This window comes from Ochlerotatus camptorhynchus, unplaced genomic scaffold (assembly GCF_037179485.1).
Source record: "Ochlerotatus camptorhynchus isolate MF236.1 unplaced genomic scaffold, CSIRO-AGI_Acam_v1.1 ptg000055l, whole genome shotgun sequence".
NCBI lineage: Eukaryota > Metazoa > Arthropoda > Insecta > Diptera > Culicidae > Ochlerotatus > Ochlerotatus camptorhynchus.
Window position 1 is genome coordinate 1072050 of NW_027040545.1, and position 22004 is coordinate 1094053.

The 22004-nt window shown below is 41.7% G+C and overlaps 1 protein-coding gene across 10 annotated transcripts in view; it reads left to right on the top strand.

The window, feature by feature from the left end:
- The window catches only part of LOC135717368 (uncharacterized protein CG43867), a 546523-nt gene that overhangs the window by 254751 nt on the left and 269768 nt on the right, over nucleotides 1-22004 (top strand). Inside the window, exon 1 of one of the 10 annotated variants that reach the window (XM_065239421.1) lies at nucleotides 570-1854. The exons of the other annotated variants lie outside the window; for them this stretch is intronic. Coding sequence (XP_065095493.1) covers nucleotides 1450-1854 — 405 coding nt within the window. The 5' untranslated portion in view covers nucleotides 570-1449. Of the gene's footprint in view, nucleotides 1-569; nucleotides 1855-22004 lie in introns of those variants that run through there. 10 annotated transcript variants of the gene reach the window in all.

Consider the following 22004-nt stretch of genomic DNA (forward strand, 5'->3'; position numbering starts at 1 on the left):
TTTAAAATGATAGAACACGTTTATAGAGTATTTTATCAAGACATTAATAAACAATTGCTAATGAAGTTTCTGATTGAATTACTGAACAATTCACGTCTACCGATAAGCGAGTTTGTAAACAATTCACATGCCAGCCTTGCAAAAAAGGACCAGACCAGCCAACTTCGCCTGTCAAACACCGAATGAGCCATCGCTTGCTGCGTTCACACCGCAATAGCAAAATTTCCCTTTTTCCCATCTCATCTAGGCAAACCAGCACCAGCACCAAAATTTCCCTCCCATCATCTATTCGCTCAAACATTCCTGTGCAGGATAATGTTATCCTAGCTTACTCTCCCGTTCTCTCACCCGACGCAGTTCCACGGAGGAGCGAAAATCGCTTTGTTTATGTTTGCTCCGGTCCATTTCCACCCCGGGGAAATTCACCCACCGATGAGTGTGTGTGAGAGAGAGAGCGGCCAGACTCACACTCGGTGGCGCGTGGGAGAACCCAAGAGCAAATATCCTTTTACGTACGGATTTTATCCTGCCAGCAAATCCAAGCTGAAGCCCAGTAGATCCTGTCGTCTCGAACTGACTACAACACAGTTATGGGTTAGCCGTCGACCGTGCCGGATGGGTTGCCGTGTGTTGTCCGTTGTCCCCAGTGGGGAGTTTTGAGAAGATAGCAGTTCCACAAATTTGCGCTTCGAGAATAGCGTTTGTGTTTTTGTGTCCGGAGCCTGGACAGGGAATTCCCAGGACTCTCGCTAGTCGATCGAGATTCGGGAGGACGAAGATAGGAAGAAGAACAATCTGTGCGTGTGTCGCTTTTCCGCTTAGCGCTTTTTACGTTCGCTTTGTTGGCTTTTCCCCCCCGCACAAGGACCCCAGAGGACAGATTGCATCACTCACAACCCTTGCGCTTCCCTGCGAATTCCTTTGCACTGTACCTACCTACCTTGCTTTCGCCGCCTACCTCGTTTGGCCCAAGTTTGCTGCGTGCTTCTTCTGTATGTGGTGAAAATTACGGGAAAAAGAAAATCCGGTTGCTGCGATCGAGGAATAGCAAAAGTGAAAATCCAGTCAGTGGTGTGTGGAAAATTAAGTTCCAATTAAGGCGTCATTTCGTGAAAAGTTCTGGGAAAAAGTCGTGCTGGCAAAGCGCAAAGTGAATTAAGAAGACGAAGATTTTACAATTGAAGATATGTATCGCAGTGAAGAAGTGATTTTAGCTCAATTTTAAAGTGTAATAAAAGATACACACATAAGGCTTGTCGCTTGCCCATTTGTGCCAAGCAGCGAGACCGACCTTAGTTGATCTACTCCCGCCCTGCCCGCAAATCGGGATTTAATGTATAACTCAGTGTTTGCCGTGCTTGCCAATTGCTTCGCTTCGAGTGTTTTAGTTTTGCCAACGCTTGCTCGCCATCGCATATCGATACAAAGATTGTTATTATTGCCACTATAATGGACCTGTCGACGATTCTGCTTCTGCTGGAGACGCCACCACCGAAAGGAGGCCACTCGCTGCTAGTAGATCACCTGTACAATTCCGCCCGCAGTACGCCGGTTCCCGGTCGAAAGCGGTACCAGCATCAGCATCAGCATTTTCAAATATCAACGACTACGACGACGACGACGAGGACCACATCGAGTTCGACACAGGTCTCGGTAGTGCAGCATCAGCGTCTGCAACAGCAACAACAACAACAACATCATCATCATCATCATCCTGTGTCCGTCGACAACGACAAGAAGCAGCAACAGCTGCAGTTGCTACACTCCAAGCAGTTCTACTGCTCCAATCCGATGCTGAACAACAATCTGCACTGCAATCTCGATATGGAATCACTAGAGGATATGTTGAAGAAGGTAAGTTCAGCACTGCTGAATTGGACTGGGGTTTGGGGGATTGTTTTTTGGGGTAGTGTATCAAATATTGACGGTGCTGACCTTGAGGTGTGGAGTAAAGCAACTGAATGCAGTGTGGTGGTGATTTTGATCCTAGAAATTATGAAGCATTGAGTTTTAGTAGTTGATAATTGATGAAATATTGGACTTTATTTGTGGTTTTATGGTTAGATTCAAGTTATACGATGAGGATTATAAAGGTTCACACACCTTAGCTGCCCTAGTGAGTAAACGAAAATTTCAAAAATGGTGGTCTTGAGACATTACTATAAATTGCAAGAAGCTCTCGTCGATGTTTTGCTTTTATTATTTCGTACAAAACGATTAGAGCTTTTTCCAAGCTGAAGTGATGTCTCGGTGAAAACCATCTTTGAAGCTAGACGTAACCGAGATCTGCAGCTTCAGCTTGGACGACAAACACTGTCACGTGAAATAATCTATGGCATTCCGGATAAAGGTCCTCAGTAATTACACGGGAAAAAAAATCCGTTCACGAATTTCGGAACAAGTCAATTTTTCGTTTACGAATATACACCATGAATAAAAATCATGGAATCGTGAACATTGTTTCACAAAATAATCGTAACGCCCGCGTTACGGAGCACCATGCACCAGCAATGGTAATATAAGTCATAGAAACGTGAACTCTGTTTTGAAAATCACGATTTTCAGTTCTGGTTAACGTGATTTAAGTTCATGAGTTGTGCTTGCTATCGTGAACCTGTTGGAGTTCATTAATTTATTTGATAAGGCTCAACCGAATTAACTTAACAGAGCCGAGGATTCTTGGTCACTATACAATACATCTTAAAACTATAGTCAAAAGGTACAACACAATAAACACTTTATCTTTCGCTATCCAAAAAGCCTCCTCCATCAGAACTGGAGCCGAAAACGGGAGCATGGTTCATGAGCTTCAAAATGTAAACAATAATAATATTGTCAATGTTTTGACCATGAAATAATCGGTGCACCTCTGCCGGTAGTTTACCAAGATCTACCGTTAGCACCACCGAAAAATCTGCAGCTAAAATACGACGACGAAAGATCAGAACCTGCCAAGGTAGTCATCGATACAGACGAAGAAGAAGAAGCGTAGGACAAAGTCAGTCCCGGGAGAAAAAAATCCAGACAACTCTTCAAAGCAGTTAGCGCCCAAAACACCTGCACTGGAGTCGGCTCCACTTCACTTCGGAGTGAAGCTAGACGAAATTGCTGCTGTACCAGTGCCCGTAAACTAGACGATCATTCGGCGTATAAAATATATTGATTGGTGAATTCAGCACTCTTTGGTTTACCAATTCTAATGCCACCGCTCGCTGCTGCCACCGCCGGAATAGTTCATATCTAGCTGAAATAAGTGAACTCGAACCTTGCCCCGGGACACCTTGCCTGCCAAACAACTGGTCATAAAAAACGATCGAAAATGACAACAGCAGCTCTGCTCGTGATCCAAATTCACGATAGCAGGAACGAAATCACGCTTAGGGGTTCATGGTTCACTGAATAGGTTTGAACTATGTTCATGGATTTGTTATTACATTCTTGAAATTCCGAGTTAAGTGATAACGTTTACGGGAATAAAATCAGTTCACGGTTCACGGAATCATGATTTTTTCTTCACGAATTAAGGAACGGTTTTTGTTTTGCGTGTAGCTTTAACCAGAACACTGCCCATTGTACCGGGAAATCTACTATTTTTCCATGATTTGTGTAGCTTACATAGTTTTAAAATTTATGCGTAACACTTATTAATATTCACATTCACATACACATTTCAGTACTTCAAAACAAATGGCTGCCCTTCCCAAGCAAAATCCGCTAACTAACCCATAACATATGAATATCTGAATTAGGTATGATATCATATTCTGGTTTTGCTATTAGTTATCGAAATTTTTTGTAAAATATCAAATAAATACCAAAATAACAAAATGTGATTCTTTAGTTTTGATACAATAACACCTAAATCTGAGCAGGAAAAAATAACTAATGAATACCTAATTCTGACCTGATACCAAAACTTGGTATTGATTAGTATGACATAAGAGGTAAAATACCAAAGAATAATACCAAAAAATTACATGCAACATAATTTGTAAATAGCAAAAATTGATATTTGGATACCAAAATAATACCTGTGTCGTATTTCTTAGGTATTGCATTATCATAATTTGGTATTGCAATGGTATTGTGGGAACATCTTTATGGTATTATTTTTAGGTATTTTACCTCTTATGTCAGGCTCATCCATACCAATTTAAGGCAGTGGCGTCGCGTAACCCCACTTTTTACCTGTTCAACATCTTTGAAAACGCTATTTAGGCTCATGTTTACATTCAATTCAGTTTCAAAAAACATGGGGTTTTCTAGTTTCACTGATTTGTATTCATTGAAACCAATATTGTTTTGTTTGTTTACGTTTTAGGAGTTGTTGAACAGGTAGATTGAGGTTAGGGCGACGCCACTGATTTAAGGTATCGAGATATTCGTTCCCGCTCGAGAAAGAGTTACTGAATTGGTATTAAAAGACCTGTTAATTAACAAATTTTGGTATTATGGCATTGAATAAAAAAGGTTTGTTATCCGTCACTTATTATAATTACTAAATTGTTTATTAGTTCGTTTTTCGTAGAACATGTTGGAGGTTTTATTTTTGATATTTTACCTCTGATGCAAGACTCTTCAATACCATTTTTAGGTAGCCAGTTATGCTGGATTTGATATTAGTATGTTATTTTCTCCTGCTCGGGTTTCTGTGCTTCATCCTTGATGGTTTTTTCCTTCCAAATGTATCACCTCTTCCTCGAGCACCTCTATCTTCCTATGTTCCATATTGTTGTAGACCAACTTGGCTTGACTAAGTTCAGTGTACTTCAGAGAAGTTCAGACGACTCCCAAAGCAACCAATGTTGCAAACATCTCAAATACTCCTATCTCATGCTTGAGATCATTCGCCAATGAGTTTTCCCGAACAGGAACGAATATCCCGATACCTTATATTGGTATGGATAAGCCTGACAAAAGAAGTAAAATACCAAAAAATAATACCAAAAAAATGTTCGCACAATACCATTCCAATACCAAATTATGATAATGCAATACCAAAACAAACAGTATCCAAATATCAATTTTTGGTATTTACAAAGTATTCTGCATGTAATTTTTGGTATTATTATTTGGTATTTTACCTCTTATGTCATGCTGGTCAATACCAAATTTTGGTATCAGATCAGAATTAGGTATTCATTAGTTATTTTCTCCTGCTCGGGTTGCCTTACGAAATTCAACAGCGCAATAGTCATCGATGAGATTTGTGGAACTTTGGTTCCTTGCTTTATATTTTGGCGTTATTTGTTGATATTAGTCTTGATATTGCATTATTCCATTTAAATCTAACTAAAAATGCTAGCAGTTGACGTTTGTGCAGTTTGTATGAGTGTGTGTGGAACGAATTTAGTCTTCGATTCCCGCTCAGGCGGTAGAACTTTTTGTTAAAGCCCTACTGGTATACTGAGTGTTCGTTTTCTAGGGTTGTAGACGGTGTCAATTGTATTTGTTTTGAGCATGAGAATCTCTCGATTTGTTTTGCAGCTTTGCACACGAGTTTGTGCACTCAAATTCTACTGCGTTTTATCTCATGTTAAGAATAAAGGCCATCGGACATTGGTGGGTCTGTAATGTGAAGGAGCCTGGGATTGAACACATGATCTTCTGCTCAGTAGGCAAAAACAGTCGCCACTAGGTCATTGAGCCTTCATACCACATAACACAACACGTGCTTGGAATAGATCAGCGTATACCTGCAGGTGTATAAAGGGTGGAACGGTAAAAAATTAGTCAATCATGATTTTTTTTTTCTTTCCTTTATTTAACGTCGGTCTCTGTTCCGCAATCTAGTGCCAATCACCGACGGACATCGATTGCCATCCATTGACGGCAATCGAATGTGCAGGAAGGCAGCATCCACACCTGCGTAGGATATCGCACCCATTCAACACACATGGACCGGGACCAACGGCTTTACTTCCCTTCCGAAGAAAGACGTGACCAGAGATTTTTATGCCTCAGAAAAATCCCACCGACCTCGACTGGGATTGAATCCAGACCCATTGAGGTGTCAGAAAGCAGTCACGCTTACCACTACACCACCGGCGCCGGCTCAATCATGATTAAAAGCACACTGATTATGGTGTTGTATAAATGATCAAACTTTATTTCTTTTTGAATTTCAATGACTGTTGTGTAACGGTAGTAGCTAAAGCTGTAGAATCCACCTCTAGAGATTGTTATGACAGGGCAAATGTGAACCATCCCTTAGGATTCGTCCACTGTTCGCACACACACATGCAAGAAACATCAGCTGTTATGCTTCAAGTCAACTCCATTAGCAATAAATTATTATTAGTCATCGGTCTTTCAAACTATTCGACAATGTTGGGAAAATATCAAAAATCAAATCTCACCAACGCCCAAGATCACGTTTGATTTTCGTAGACAAAAATCAACAAGCAAACAACTGTGGTTGATTTTGAAGGCTGTGATATCGCTGGAATATCAGGCTAACAAAACTCACCAACTGCAAATCTCACCAAACTGTGGTGAGATTGAGTCTAATGATTTTTTCTTTACACCCGAATGCAACCGAACCATCCGTAACGGTTTGCAGCAGTCCCTTCGCGCCTGCCTTCGGTGAAGATTAAAAAGAGATAACAAACTATGCTTTCTCATTCTAAAAAACGATGTGCAATGGAATCATTTTTGTGTCGAGACAACTCTCAGCTTGATTTTTGAACGTTGTGAATAGTCTCGCAATATCAAAGGAGCTTGTAAAATCAATATCAAGCATGATATTTTGTTCCAATATCACGCGTGATATTGCGAGCGCATGAGAGCGGAAAAATATCAAATGATTTCTGATTTTGCCAACACTACTATTCGATACGATTTTTTGCTACTAATTAGTGGCTCAGAATAAAAGCTTAAAATAGCTTGAAGAGCTCATGAGTTTTCTTGAACCGATTCCTTCCGGATTTCCCTACAAGCTATTTTGAATGACTGCTAGTTTGTGTTTGATAGTGAGTGCGACTGTTGTCCAGTGAAACATAGGGCTTAGATCACAACCATTCCGGCCACTTCCCGAACCGCTGGTCCAACATAATTTGGTGCCGAGACCAATCGTTTGACACCTGCGGGCAACGTTTTCCAGTCCATGTAACCAATGGATATGTGAAGTGAATAACGCGATACACTGCTACAAGGATTCCGCTCCACTTTCAGCTATGATGGTGTGGCCTTCAAAGTAACCGTCTAGCTGAGCATGTACGTTCCTGACTCACCTTGGACTTGGACTAGGACAGTTCTGGTCAGGGAACATACTCACTCCAAAAGGCCGGATACATGTGCAGTTATCGTGTTTGTCGCTCATCTTCGTGTTATATTTGTAATATTCATCTCATAAATATACGTTTCATCAATGGAAAACCGTTGGTTTTGAGGGGGGGGGAGGTATGTTTGTGCAAACGTCTATTACATGCGCAACTACCCTACTAGCTCACGAGGTACATCTATCCTCACACATATGTCGCTACAGTAGTATTCACAAGTTTATCTGTGCCTCTTAGTGTTGTGTACTGTTTTGTATTGTATTTGACAAATAAAATTATAGTACGTATGCCTCCGTCATGGCAGGACGACCAATCCAACGGTCGTGTTTTACTTTATACATTTCTCCGTAACAGTGTTCACTCGGCTGTCGATAGATCACTGGAAGCGGCTCCCGTTCTGGTAGAAGAGGCTTAATGGATAGCGGAAGTTAAAATGTTTATTGCGTTCTACCTTTTGACTATAGTTTTAAGATGTATTGTATAGTGAACAAGAATCTTCGGTGCTGTAAAGTTAATTCGGTTGAGCCTTATCAAATAAATTCATAATAATAAAATTTCTCCGTAAACACAACGTAAATAGGGTCCAGCCCGTGCACGATCAATGACTACAAAATACAGGGAAATTATTTGATTAGGCTTCCGATTTTCAAAATGTGAACGGTCTGGCTTTACGTTTGACATCTTCTATCGGATTTTGTACCGCTGTTACATCAACCTTATTTGATGCTGAACGTCAATTTGCTTTGAACTGTTTCTCATTTCCAACTGTTTTCTGTGCTCTCTTGAAGTTTTCCTTAACGATTGCCCAATTTTTTTTTTCAATTGGTTGCAGCTCCGGCGAGTTTGGAGGGTTTTTATCCTTGGGTACGACTTGGACGTTGTTGGCGGTATACCGTTCCTGAGCCATTTCCCGTAGTGACAGGAAGCGAGGTCTGACCGAAACAGCACGGAACAACTGTGTTTCTTCAAAAAGGGCAACAATCGTTTTTGCAAACATTTCTTTTCATAAATATCCCGGTTGACAATGCCAGTTGTTACGAAAATTTCGCTTTTCAGCCCACCTGTGGTCGCCTGTAAAACCAAAAATTTTTTCGGAACTTTGATAGTTTTTTCTGCGTTAACTTATTTTTTTCCGATATCCGTGTAAACTCTTAACCTAGGAGCTGCTTGAAATCCGCCCTGACGTACATTTCATCGTTCATTATAACGCAATCAAATTTCTGACGCAATAAATCTGCGTGGGAATAATTTGGATTTCGCTTCTGCACGAGCAATTTGGATTTGCTTCGACGCCATTTTCACGCTGAATGGAAAATAGCAAAAACATTCCGTACACACAGACCTACAAAATGAGGGGTGTTCAAGTTTTTTAAATGCACGATTAAAAAAAATCATCAAATTTGAATCCACCAATTTTTGACCGTTCAACCCTTTATGATATCTGCGAGCTTGCAACTCGAAGGTGATCGACGTTTTTAACGACACTTACCATTTTCAAATATTTTAGAAAAGTGGTCCTTAGATTGTTTAATTCAAATTGTTCTTGAACAACAATCATACCTCATGCTTAGATTCGGCCGTATGAGCGAAATAGTGGAAAATATCCTAATTCAGGGTGGTACCGAGAAAACTTGATGTGTTGGAGCATAAGTGTTCTCTGATGAATGGTAGTGGTCTACCACCCATTGCAGCACGGAAACTAAGTCCGATAGCAGTGGGCTCTCCTCTCTGTTTGTCATGATCGGGCTCAAGAAACTAACGCTCTACTCCATTCGCTGCTTTCTTGTGATTTCGACATGGTGGTATTCACTGAAACCTGGCTTCATACCGACATTACGAATGCTGAACTTGCAAGCAACTACACAATCTACCGCTGTGACACCAGCGCACTGCGACGTGGCGGTGGCGTCTTAATTGCCGTGAAATCCGAGCTGAAGTGTAAGGCTGTGCATATTGTGGGCGTTGAGAACCTCGAACAAATTGCTGTTCAAGTCGATTTACATTATCAATCGATCTTCCTGTGCTGCATCTATATTCGACCAAACAGTCAACCCGACATTTAAACCAAACACGCTGAGTCCGTACAACAGCTCCTTGGTATGGCGAACCCTCACGATACAACCATAGTTGTGGGCGATTACAATCTGCCAAATCTAGCTTGGGACTTCGATGAGGACGTCAGAGGATTTCTGCCTCTCAATGCTTCATCAGAACAGGAACTCGCTGTCTGCTGGATTGAAGCAAATCAACGATCTGGTGAACACGAATGGTAAGCTTCTTGACCTGGTTCTCGTCAGTGACTCCGATTGCATCGAGCTGTTTGAACCACCCTCTACAATTATGAAAGTTGATTGTCACTACAAGCTGTTGGTTCTAAAAGTTGATTCCCGTTCGAGAGATCATCCACTCCCGTACCCAGCACCCCGCAGTGAGTATAATTTGGCACAATGTGATTTCGATGTTGTTGACACGAGGATTGCCGCCTTGGATTGGGTACAAATACTTGACCAACCCACCATTGATGCCGCCATCTCCGTATTCTACGACAACATCTATAAAGTAATCCAAAATACTGTTCCGGTGAAGGCACGAAAATCTTGTTTGCAATTCCAACAACCTTGGTGGAATTTTTTTATTTAGTTTGCAGGAAGCTCACTACGTCAGTACGTCGACAACCTCCAGAGGGGTTTCAAGAAAAATCCATCGTCGTTCTGGTCTTTTATCAACTCTCGGAAAAGATCAGCTGGTACTCCCGTGGACGTCACCTACGGTAGTAGAAGCTCCACCACCGACACCGCTTCTGCTGACCTTTTCGCTGACTTTTTCCGAAGTGTTTTCGAACCCGATCAAACTCCTCCACCGCAGCATTACATTGATCAGCTACCAAGATATGACATTCACCTGCAGCAGCTCATCTTCAGTCAAGACACTATTCTCAAAGCCCTTTGCTCAGTCGATCCGTCTATTCCACCGTATTTCGTCAAGAACTGTGCAGCATCGTTGGCCACTCCCGTTATGTCTATTTTCAATCGATCGCTTAAGGATGGCTTTTTTTCCGGATGCCTGGAAGCTCGCCTCAATTACACTAATATTCAAGTCCGGTAACATGCACAAAGTGGAAAATTACCGACCTATCTCGATCCTGAACTGCTTGGTCAAAGTTATCGAAAGTCTTCTGCCTGAGAAGTTGTCATAATCTCAGAGTTTCAGCATGGATTCATGAAAAAGCGCTCGACAGTCTCTAACTTGATGTAGTAGTAAGTAGTAAAATTTACGTTTATTTTCTGGGTTTTTATGTTTCGACATTTGATTTAACATTTCAATTGGTTAGCCGTTGGCTCTTCATCTTTGTTCTAGTTAATTGGTTATTCTAATGTGATGATTGCTTTAAGCGCTAATTTACAGGATACCCTTTGTGGGATTGTTTTGGTTTGAATTTAAAAATTTGATAACCTACCTACTTTAGCACCTAACGACTTAAACTAGGTTGCCAAATCACGAATGATCTGGTGGTTTGATCGCAGACAGGCGACTCTGAACCTTTCCAGCGTGGAAGTCTTTCGCTCCTCGAGTGTTTGAAGACCGGCCAGGTGGTGAATCTCAGAATTACGAGTTCGCGGTGGACTGTTAAGGATCATTCTGAGGATCTTGTTTTGGATCCTCTGAAGCTTTAAGTGGTGGCACTTTGCACAACTCTCCCAGATTGGCATACCATACTCAATAGCCGGCAGAATGATTTGCTTGTGGACAGCAAGCTTGTTTTTGAGGGACAGGGTGGACTTCCTGTTAATCAGAGGGTAGAGCGACCTGATCAAGATGTTACACTTGGTGGATGTCTTGTCCACATGCGATCGGAATAGCAATTTGCTATCGAGGGTGAGACAAAGGTAGACTACTTCACTCGACCATTCAATGGGAGGGCTATCAAGATGGATCTTGACGTTAGAAGGCGGAACAAGCCGAGGTGAATACGAGTGTGGAAACAGAATGGTTTGTGTTTTAGCTGCATTGATACAAATCTTCCAGCTCTTGAAATAGTTGGACAAAACATCCAGACCTGATTGTAGTTTACTCGCCAGAGCACGGATCACTCGACCCTTATAGATGATGGAGGTGTCATCTGCGAACATAGACAGGATACCACCACCCGGAAGGGGAGGAACGTCTGACGTGAAAATGTTGAATAGGATAGGCCCGAGCAGGCTACCCTGAGGGACCCCTGCATCAACGTTGAACGTATCAGAGGGGACATTGTTCAAGTAGACCTGGAATGATCTGCCCGACACGAGGTAGATCGGAAAGTTGTATCGATGCAGCTTGTACACTAGACCATCATGCCAGACATTGTCGAACGCCTTCTCGACGTCCAACAATAATGCCATGGCAGATGTATTGGAAACGGACTTGTTCCGCTTGATGATGTTAGTAACCCGTGCGAGTTGGTGGATGGTAGAGGGGCCTTTCCTAAGCCCGAATTGCTCTTTGAGAAAGATGTTATTATCATTTGAAAACACCAGCAGACGGCTGAGTATCAATTTTTCGAATAGCTTCGAGATGGAGGACAAGAGGCTGATGGGGCGATAGCTTGTGGCACTGGTGGGATCTTTTCCAGGCTTGTGCATTGAAATCACTTTGGCTAATTTCCAGCATGCAGGGAAGTAGCCAAGCTCTAAATATTTGTTGAAGATAACGGTAAGATGGTTGAAGAAGTCAATACTCAAGTTTTTCAACTCGATGTTGACTACACCATCCATACCCGCAGCCTTCATGTTTTTAGTACTTCCAATAGCTGCTATCACCTCATCAGCCGATATTCTACTATGATCATGCACTACTACGGGGGTGTCAGCGACTCTAGTCATTGCCTCCAGTACGGCAGGCCCATGGGGGCTCACCATGGTTTGACCAATCACAAAATGTTGGCCAAGAGCATTGGCCTTTTCAACTGGGGTTATCAGTAGGGATGGGTCTAAGTGGTCAACAGAGGAAAGCGGAGAGATCGGTCTCGACTTGTTTTTCAAAATTTTGGTCATCTTCCAAAATGGTTTTGCACAATCTGGGAGAGAGCGAATCTTTTTGGTAAAATCGTTATTTCTAAGTTCCACCAACCTGGCCTCGATAATTTTGGTTAGCCTATTGACATTGGTCTTCAAGTGGGGCAGTCCAGAACGTTGGAATTGCTTACGAGTGGTGTTACGGAGCCTGATAAGATCTTTGGTTGGGCTGTCAAGGTTCAGAGTATGACTTACCTGTCTGGATGCTGGTACGTGTTGCTCCCTGTCACGGGATATCGCTTCTTCGATGGCTTACAGACACTGATCGACTTCTTCGTACGACTCCGGTAGGACGTCATAATCGATTGCTGTGTCCACACAGCGCTGATACTGCTGCCAGTTGACACGATGGTAATTTCGCCGGGAAACTTGAAACCTATTGGCCGAGGAACCTACTCTAACTTGATGACGTACACGAACACTCTTATAGGTAGCATCGAGAAGCGTCAGCAAGTGAACTCCGTTTACATCGACTTCTCTAAAAAGCCTTAGAGACCTAGCCATTTGAAGCTAAACCGCCTTGGTCTTCCACCGTGGATCGTTTGTTGGTTGAAATCATACTTATCATCCAGGAAGGCTTTCGTTAAGGTACGTGATTCCAGATCCGGGGTATTCCTTATCCATCAGGGGTTCCACTCTCCGATCATTCTTGATTACTCTATGAATCAATCACGGCTGGAAAAGGTTAATGCCATTAATGATCTTGGGCTCATCTTGGACAACTACGGATTAATGAGCACATATCCATGACAGTTGCAAAGGCCAACTCCATGCTAGGATTTTTGCGCCGCAATACTGCACAATTCGACGACGTGTACGCCCTGAAAGCGCTGTACTGCTCTATGGTCCGCAGTGTTCTTGAATATGGAGTACAAATTTGGGCTCCATATCATGCTGTTCATGTACTGCGCATCGAGAGAATCCAGAAACAGTTTATAAAGTTTGCATTACGACGTCTGCCATGGACAAATCCAGATAGCTTACCTCCGTACGAGCATAGATGTGCGCTTATTGGACTGCAAACACTAACAAATCGCCGAGTCTTTCTCCAGAGGATGTTCATATTTGACATGATTAGTAATCATATTGACTGCAGTTGTTTGCTCGGGAACATCAATTTCCACACTCCAGCTCGCCGTCTCCGCAACTCTGTGGACTCCCGGACATCGTACTGCTTACGGTTATAACAATCCTCTCGATAGATGTTGCAGACTGTTTAATGATGTGTGTGATGTTTTTGATTTTAATATAAGTAGACCAGTTTTTTAAGAATAGGATTAAGTCATACTAGCACAGCTCTCAATTTTTTTTTGTAGATAAATATGATGAATTTTTATAAAGATATGAATTTCCCCTAGTAATTCCCAATGGTTTGTGCACAGTCAGTTTTTAACTAAATGAGTTAACATTTTGAGTGTATGAAATCGTTGCACCGCTATTGAGCGAAAATTTCAAATTTTGCATCAGTCTAGTGGTCATTCCTACACAAACCTCGGTAATTTAACTGCTGCGGGTAATAATTTACAGCGAAAATCCTGTCCTTTTTGAACAACGATTCAAACCAAAAAAAACTGAAACACCACATCCACCGCGACACAATAAACATTCGTAAAACCGACAACCACTTTTCCAGCCCGCTGAACCGCTTTTCTTGGGTCGCATAAAAATGCAGTGCAACGTTGTGATAAATTGTTTTCTCTCCCGCGCGACCATTTTCTACTACGGATCTCACGCCGCCGTTGTTAATATTCCGAGACAGCGCGAAACCTTCCGACGATCCGGACCCGGAAGCATTGCGAATGAGACAGAAGAAGCCTTTTGCACTCGCGGGGAGGTCGTTTGTAATAAAAATGAAATTTTTATTGCACCACCACCACTAACAACAGTTGGGTACCTACATACATATATCTAACGGCAGTGTTTTCCAATGCAATAATGCAAGGCAACAACATGATCGTCGCCGTTGATGTTAGGGAAGAGGGCAGTAAAAACAAAACTCGTTCTCCCTTGTTAATGGTTTGAAAACTGTATCCAAACTTCCGGATTGCAACTTTGGCCTTGTCGCCGGTTATGGGTATTGTTGTTATTTTGTGATATGCTTCAGAACAAAGCGTCGGACTCGTCGGGGAATGTGGGTGGTGCGCAAAGCATTAACAATGCGGTCAGGATAAAACGGATGAATTTCTCACGGGACACAGTGATAGATAGTAGTGTTTGGAGGAATGCAAATGCTGTTCACTTGGCTTTGTGGAGGAGAAGTTTTTTGAGGAGATTTTGGTTGTTTCCAATAGTTTTGCAGTGAAGCCAGCTAAAAAATGCTCTGATAGAACTAAACGAATTGTGTGCAGCAAATCGGTTTTGTGCAGATAAAATTGATATCATTATATTACATTAATAATTTACACCTAAATTTAACAATGTTTTAACTTACATAAAGTGGTACCGCTTTCCTTCTTTATAGTATACGGGGCCTTGCCTTTCTGTCCTTCGCCTTACCACTGTTATTTACGTAAATTTATTTATTTAAAATTTACATATATCTGTCTTAACCTCTACGGGATAAAATTCTTACTGTCAGTATTTTTCTTCATGTATTTACAGTATTCATTATAGACATTCATCATTCTCCATAGCAGCACAAGTGGCAAAACGGATGAGGAAACTCCTATGCAACTTATTTTGTTCATAATCAAGTAGCTGCCAGTTTTCGTGACTGAAGTGTGCTGCATGGATTGTTAATTGATCCATTTTCACATAATTTGATCTTTGAGGCAATATTTGAAATGAATTCATATTTTTTTTTTATTTCGTTATCATCAGCATAAATCAGTACGTTGAGGTGGTTCAACACTATATTTATCATTGATTTATTAAACAATGATTCATGAAACCACAGGATGATAAGTTTGCACTTGAGTTCAGTATTATATATGTTGTCCTCAAACGGTGTTTATCAAAATTTGCATTTCCCGTCACTTTCGATAAAGATATCAATGCCAATCGTTACCAGTGGCCCCTCGATAACTCTGATCAGACTCAACGACCGTCCTCACGTGGATGAAGTCCGCAACTTGACGGTATGGACAGGGTGTCTGCAACCTTCAGTGAATTTTCAAATTTCTTTATCAAGCAAGTTTTTAAGAATTGAATATATTGAAGTACACCAGAAAGCCTTCTTAGGAATATCAACATATTTCATATTTATCTATCATATCTATCATATCTTGCTCGTTAGAAACTTTTACTCTTTGAACATAATTATTCTTAGGCTAGTTTTTTAAGGTTCCGGAACATGAATTATTTCTATACACTTGGGTATTTGGGTGTGATCATTCCTTTTTATTTATTTATACAGCAACCCCTCCCTATCGTTAGGACGACAATTCAGCTTATCGTTTACCAAAACAAACCTTGCTGCAAACCTTACTGTCTTATCCAACATCCCAGTGATTCCTCGTGGAAGTGTAGAGGATTTCTCGGCTTCCAGCGAGTGTCACGTCAACACATTCCTACCCAATCCTTTTTTGACCTGCGTTTGGGCGTGGCCGGCGCTGGTAATGCCTAGTTTGAGATCACCAGTTTTTACACATTGAGGATGTCCCAAGCACGTGGGTAGATCACCTTTTCGTGGTACGTTACGGGATGTAAGATCTACCACCGATTCCTAGTCCTGACTACTCAAACTAGGGGAACACGATTTTTCAGTAATCCAAGGAACACATCTTAGTCCTTGTTACTTTTTATGCCTTGTTGATAGTGACAAGACTCGGCTTTGTCCACCGAGGATGATCTTGAAACAAGGCAAAAAAAATGAGTTAGTTGTCTTCAGCTATGTGATTCCTAATCTTCTCTTCATTGTTCCCTAGTTTGAAGTGGTTAAGACTAGGGTTCTGATGCATGGTCATTATCGGTGTCATTCCTTAATTTTATTGCTAAGGAATCCAATTTTGACTGCTAAAAGGGTGCGCCTTTGGAGGGTGTTTCAACACTTCGAAGGGTATAAAGAGCGGGACCTTTCAATTAGAGTTGGATCCTTGCGATAAATGCAAGAATGATAGTCCGTCCCTCTGTGTCCTCTGTATCTACCTTCGGAATTCCTCCAGACAATGACGACCTACCGATCAACAGCCCACTCTCCTGGGAGAAACTCGTGTTCGCTCTCAGTCGGAGGAACGGAAACTCGGCCGGACCGGACGAAATCGGCTACCGGCTGCTAAAGCACCTTCCACCCGAAGCCAAAACGAAACTTCTCGACCTCTACAACCAACTCTGGACCGCTGAAGAATATCCGGAAAACTGGAGAGAAAGCCTCGGTATACCGTTACCGAAAACCAATGTCGGGACCAAGGACATCACTGGGTTCCGTCCCATTGCACTGACCTGCTGCATGGCCAAAGTCCTGGAACGGATGGTCAACAGGAGGCTGAAGCAATATCTTGAGACTAAGGGGCTGCTTGACCATCGGCAGCACGCCTTCAGGCAAGGGTATGGCACCTCCACCTACTTCCCCACTCTTGGGGAAGTCCTGAAGGAGGCAAAGGACCAAGGTCATAACGCGGAGATCGTCTCGCTGAACATCTCCAAAGCGTTTAACCGAACATGGGCACCAGCTGTATTGAAGAAGCTTGATGATTGGGGTCTGAAAGGACGCATCCTTCACTTCGTCCGGAACTTTCTGAAGGTCCGATCTTTTCGGAAACGTGCGATCCGGAAGTTTCAGTGAGGAAACCGGAGTGACACAGGGATAGGTGATCGCGGTCACCCTCTTCCTGGTGGCCATGAATGGGGTCTTTGACCAACTACACAAGAACGTTTACATCTTCATCTACGCGGATGACGTCCTCATTGTAACGGTGGGTCCCACCCTGCAGAGAGGACGAAACTGAGAACGCAAGCTGCAGTTTCCTCGGTGGTCAGATGGGCAGGCTTCCATCCCTCCTGCCCTCTACCCCGGCCGACGCTGCATGCGTTGAAGCCGGTATCCTACCTTTTCGGCTCGTTTTCACCGCAGCTACTGCTTCCAAAGCCGCTGCCTTTCTCGCTAAAACGTCGGGAAACAACAGGATCGTTCTCCTCGATGAGGCGAACCGACTTCTCTGCACGGCCGCCGACGTAGATCTCCCTCCAGTGGCCAGGGTCCACTGACACGGAGACAAAAGTTGGCAATCACACAAGATCAAAATTGACAGCCGAATCAAGGACCGCTTCAGGGCAGGATACAACTCGCTAGCTTTACGCTGGACAGTTGTCGAAACTCTTGGGGCGCACTACCAAGGTTATGAAGTTAGGTACACCGACGGCTCTCTCTCCAGGAGTGGAGTGGGAATGGGGGTCTCCAGAGATGGTCTGCTTGTGAGCAGATCGCTCCCGACCCAATGCTCGGTGTTCTCAGCTGAGGCAGCGGTCATTCTCCACGCGGTTAAGTTACCGGCCAACCGGCCGATATTAGTCGTAACTGAGTGGAGGAACAACAGGACACGCCATCTTCGGAAGATCAAGGCGACCACCGGAACCTGGAAAGCTCGACAAAACCTATGAGAACAGCGAGTGGTGTCAATGCTGCGCACCGGGCACAGCAGAGTCTCCCACAACTTCGGAGGAACACCGTTCCGGAGGACCTGCGAAACCTGCGGAGTACCAGCCACCGTGGAGCACATCCTCGTGAACTGCGCGGAGTTGGAAGACCTTCGGACTGCCTTTGGCTTGAAGTCAATCAGCATTCGGAAACTGTTGGGTAACGAGTCCCCGGCAGCAGCCACCCTCATCACCTTCCTAAAGGAGGCGAACCTTTACCACAATATCTGAGCGTTTCTTGTTTGTATTTCGATTTCTCACAAGCAACAATTCAATCACGGAAAGTAACAATACTACGGACAGGTGAGGCAATCCCCTATCTAATCGTAATGTTAATTTATGTGGTTGAATTGTTGTTTGTGAGAAATCGACGATGGAAGTGGAAAGTGACAGTTACGTTATATCGAGGTATACCTGTACACATAAAAAGAAACATGATCCTATTCTATAATTTGCTAAACCTAAGACCTAAGTGAAAAGTTATTAACAAAAGAGCAGTTTGTGTGCAAAATTGAGCATACCAAGCCTGCTCCTCAGAACTCCTCTTTGAGTTCTCTAAAGATGATTACAGGAATATCTTTGAAACTCTCCATGGTATTCCTTTGAAATGAATCTCAAAAGTGACAGCTCCGTTATATCGAGTTATCACCCCTATTCTGTATTTCGTTTCGAACGAAATTCTCATACAAAAAAATATTTTTTTGTATGAGAATTTCGTTCGAAACGAAATACAGAATAGGGGTGTATACCTGTATTTGGGTTTGTCTTGAGCGAATTGGATCCCGTTGAATATACCATGTAACGTTTGAAATCGGATCAATAGCATCCGAGGTACATCATTTTGAATAAGATGATTGCGACCTTATCTTTCGTAAGATCCGGAACATCCGTAGAAGTGATCACTACATATATAAACTGTGATTTTCTCTAAAACAGTGGGACTCGACCTAAGTGTGTGAATCCATTATTAAGCATAGATCCAATGCAATGTCTTAGATGACTACGAGCTGGTTATCAAGAAGATCTGGGATTCACAAAAATCACTCAAAAATGTCCACTTCATGCATCAGAACTGAAAGCGACTAATATGTGGATCCTTAAAGCTTGGTTATATAAGTAAAGGATCGTGCCCAATTAACCAACAAGCCCGCTAATTCGCCTTTTCGCTATATAAGGCTAACATACGGCTTACGAAGGGATTCGAAATTATAAATTAGCCATTTATTTACATTATTAGTTTATTACTTGGATGATCTGGTTATAGACTTAGGATGACCACAATGTCAAAATATGCTTTATGTATGCTTCCTGAGCATGCCCGGAAATTTAAAATGATTATAAATACCTTTTTAAGTATGTAAATATACTTATTTAACTTTTCGTGGGGGCGAACCCGGCGTAGTGGTTAGCATCCATACCTCTCACGTCAAAGTCAAGAGATTAAATCTCACCCCGGACTAGTCACGAATGACCCAAGAGTGTTAAAGTGACTATAATAATAATAATAATAATAATAATAATAATAATAATAATAATAATAATAATAATAATAATAATAATAATAATAATAATAATAATAATAATAATAATATATAATAATAATAATAATAATAATAATAATAATAATAATAATAATAATAATAATAATAATAATAATAATAATAATAATAATAATAATAATAATAATAATAATAATAATAATAATAATAATAATAATAATAATATAATAATAATAATATAATAATAATAATAATAATAATAATAATAATAATAATAATAATAATAATAATAATAATAATAATAATAATAATAATAATAATAATAATAATAATAATAATAATAATAATAATAATAATAATAATAATAATAATAATAATAATAATAATAATAATAATAATAATAATAATAATAATAATAATAATAATAATAATAATAATAATAATAATAATAATAATAATAATAATAAAAATAATTTTTTTTTTTTTTTTTTTTTTTTTTTTTTTGTGTTTATTTAAGACACTTTACATCCGCAGATGCATTCATGTCTGTTTCAGTTTAGTGTAATGATGTGTGGGTGTGAGTGTAAGTGTTTATGGTTAATTGCACTTAGCTTTGTTTCGTCTCCTTCTGGTTCTTCGTTGATTATTACATTTCATCTCTTTCACTTCTGCTTCTCAATGAATTTCACTTTTACTTCTTCTACCTTTTCTTCATCTTCTTTCTGCATCATCTTCGTTTTTGTTCGTAGCCTTCGTCCGTTTCTTGTTATTTTGTTGACGGGTCTCCTTCATCTTGCTGAATTGGCTGCGTCATCTTCTTATATCTTCTTCACTTCTAATCATTTGTTGCTTGATGGTATTCTTCTTCATTCACTATCTTCTTCTTTCTTCTCACCATACTTCAAATTATTTTCTTTACTTCTTCATCATCTTCTTTCTTCATCCTTCTTTAATTCCATTGCTTTGATTTCCTCTTCCACGTCTTCACGATTTCTCCAGATTTCCATCGATGTCGTCTTCTTCATTTTGCTATTCTCCGCTTTATCTTCTTGATCTTCTTCGTATTTTTCCACTTAATCTTGCGTTCCGCCTTTACTTCATCATAATTTTCTTTTGATCTTCTTCTTCTTTTTTTTCTTCCATCCGCTATCCGCTTTGTATTCTTGATGACCTTCATTTTCTTTACTTGATCTTCATCCAGTTACATATTTGCCTTCATCATATTCATCCTTCCTTCCTTGCTCAGTTAACTGTTTCACCTTCTTGCCTCTACACCGGGTTTCGGCTCCTCCATCTTCTTCACATTCTTCCTTCCTTCCTTGCTTCATTAACTGCTTCACCTTCTTGCCGCTACACTGGGCTTCGGCTGCTCCATCTTCTTCACATTTTTCCTTCCTTACTTGCTCCGTTATCTGCTTAACCTTCATTGCCACTATACCGGGTTTCGGCTGTTCCTTCTTCTTTTCTCTACATCCTTCAAATTTTTCGGTACAGTCCAGTTTGCCGTAGAAAGTTCAGCAAATTGGTGGTTTGCTCCTCAGAGTTTCCTAGCGCATCTCGCAAGCTTGTTGTGTCAATGTCGTTCTCTTGTCGTTGTCTCTCGTAGTTTTTACACTGCAGAATCACGTGTCGCACATCTAAAGCCGTTCCACAACAACTGGGCGGGACTTCTTTTTTCAATAAGAACGTATGGGTTAGCCGCGTGTGACCAATTCTTAGTCGTGTTAGTACACGCTGGTCGAAAGTGCTTCCCCGTTCCGTCCACTTGTGCGTGTCGTCTTTGACTTCTCTAAGTTTGGAATCTCTGGTCGCGAACCATTGGTCGTTCCAACGTTGGCGAATGTTTTGCATCACCATTCTCAGCGCATCATCGCCTGGGATTGGTACACCAATGGGAGGTTGTGTTCTCGCCATGTTTGCCAATCGATCAGCTTCGTTGTTTCCGTGGATGCCGGCGTGTCCAGGTATCCAGCAGAAACGGACGGATTTGTTTCGTGATATTTGCTCCACTTCCTGAATCCACGGGTGCTTAGATGTTCCAGCTTCTAAGGCCTGGAGACAACTTGCAGAGTCCGTTAGAATGACTAACTCGTTCGAAATATTCGGAATGGAAACAGCCATCTTAATGGCGTACGCCTCTGCAGAAAAAACGCTGCATTCCTTTGGGAGGCTGTACTTTCCCGCTAAACCATTGTTATGGAATGCGGCACCTACAGTGTTGTCGTGTTTCGATCCATCGGTGTAGACGACGGTTGATCGATGGAAGCGGGTCGACAGTAGTTGTTGCACTACCGGGCGGACTTTCTCTGGAGGATCGCCGGCTCGTACACATTTTTTGACGTCCCACAGGATCGAAGGTTTTCGTGTGTGCCACGGACGGTCGTTCTGCCGTGCAAGTTGACCGACAGCGGGGAGCGCTGAGTTTGTCAGTTCATTGAGGCGATCCGATGCTCGTCGAATGAGAGGGAGGCTGTTGTTGTTCTGATTCTTTGCTAGTATCCGAATTGCAATTCGCGCGATGGATTGTGCTGCTAGCAGTTCGAACGGTAAGGTGCCCGCTTCAGCCATGATCGATTGTATCGGGCTAGTGACGAAGG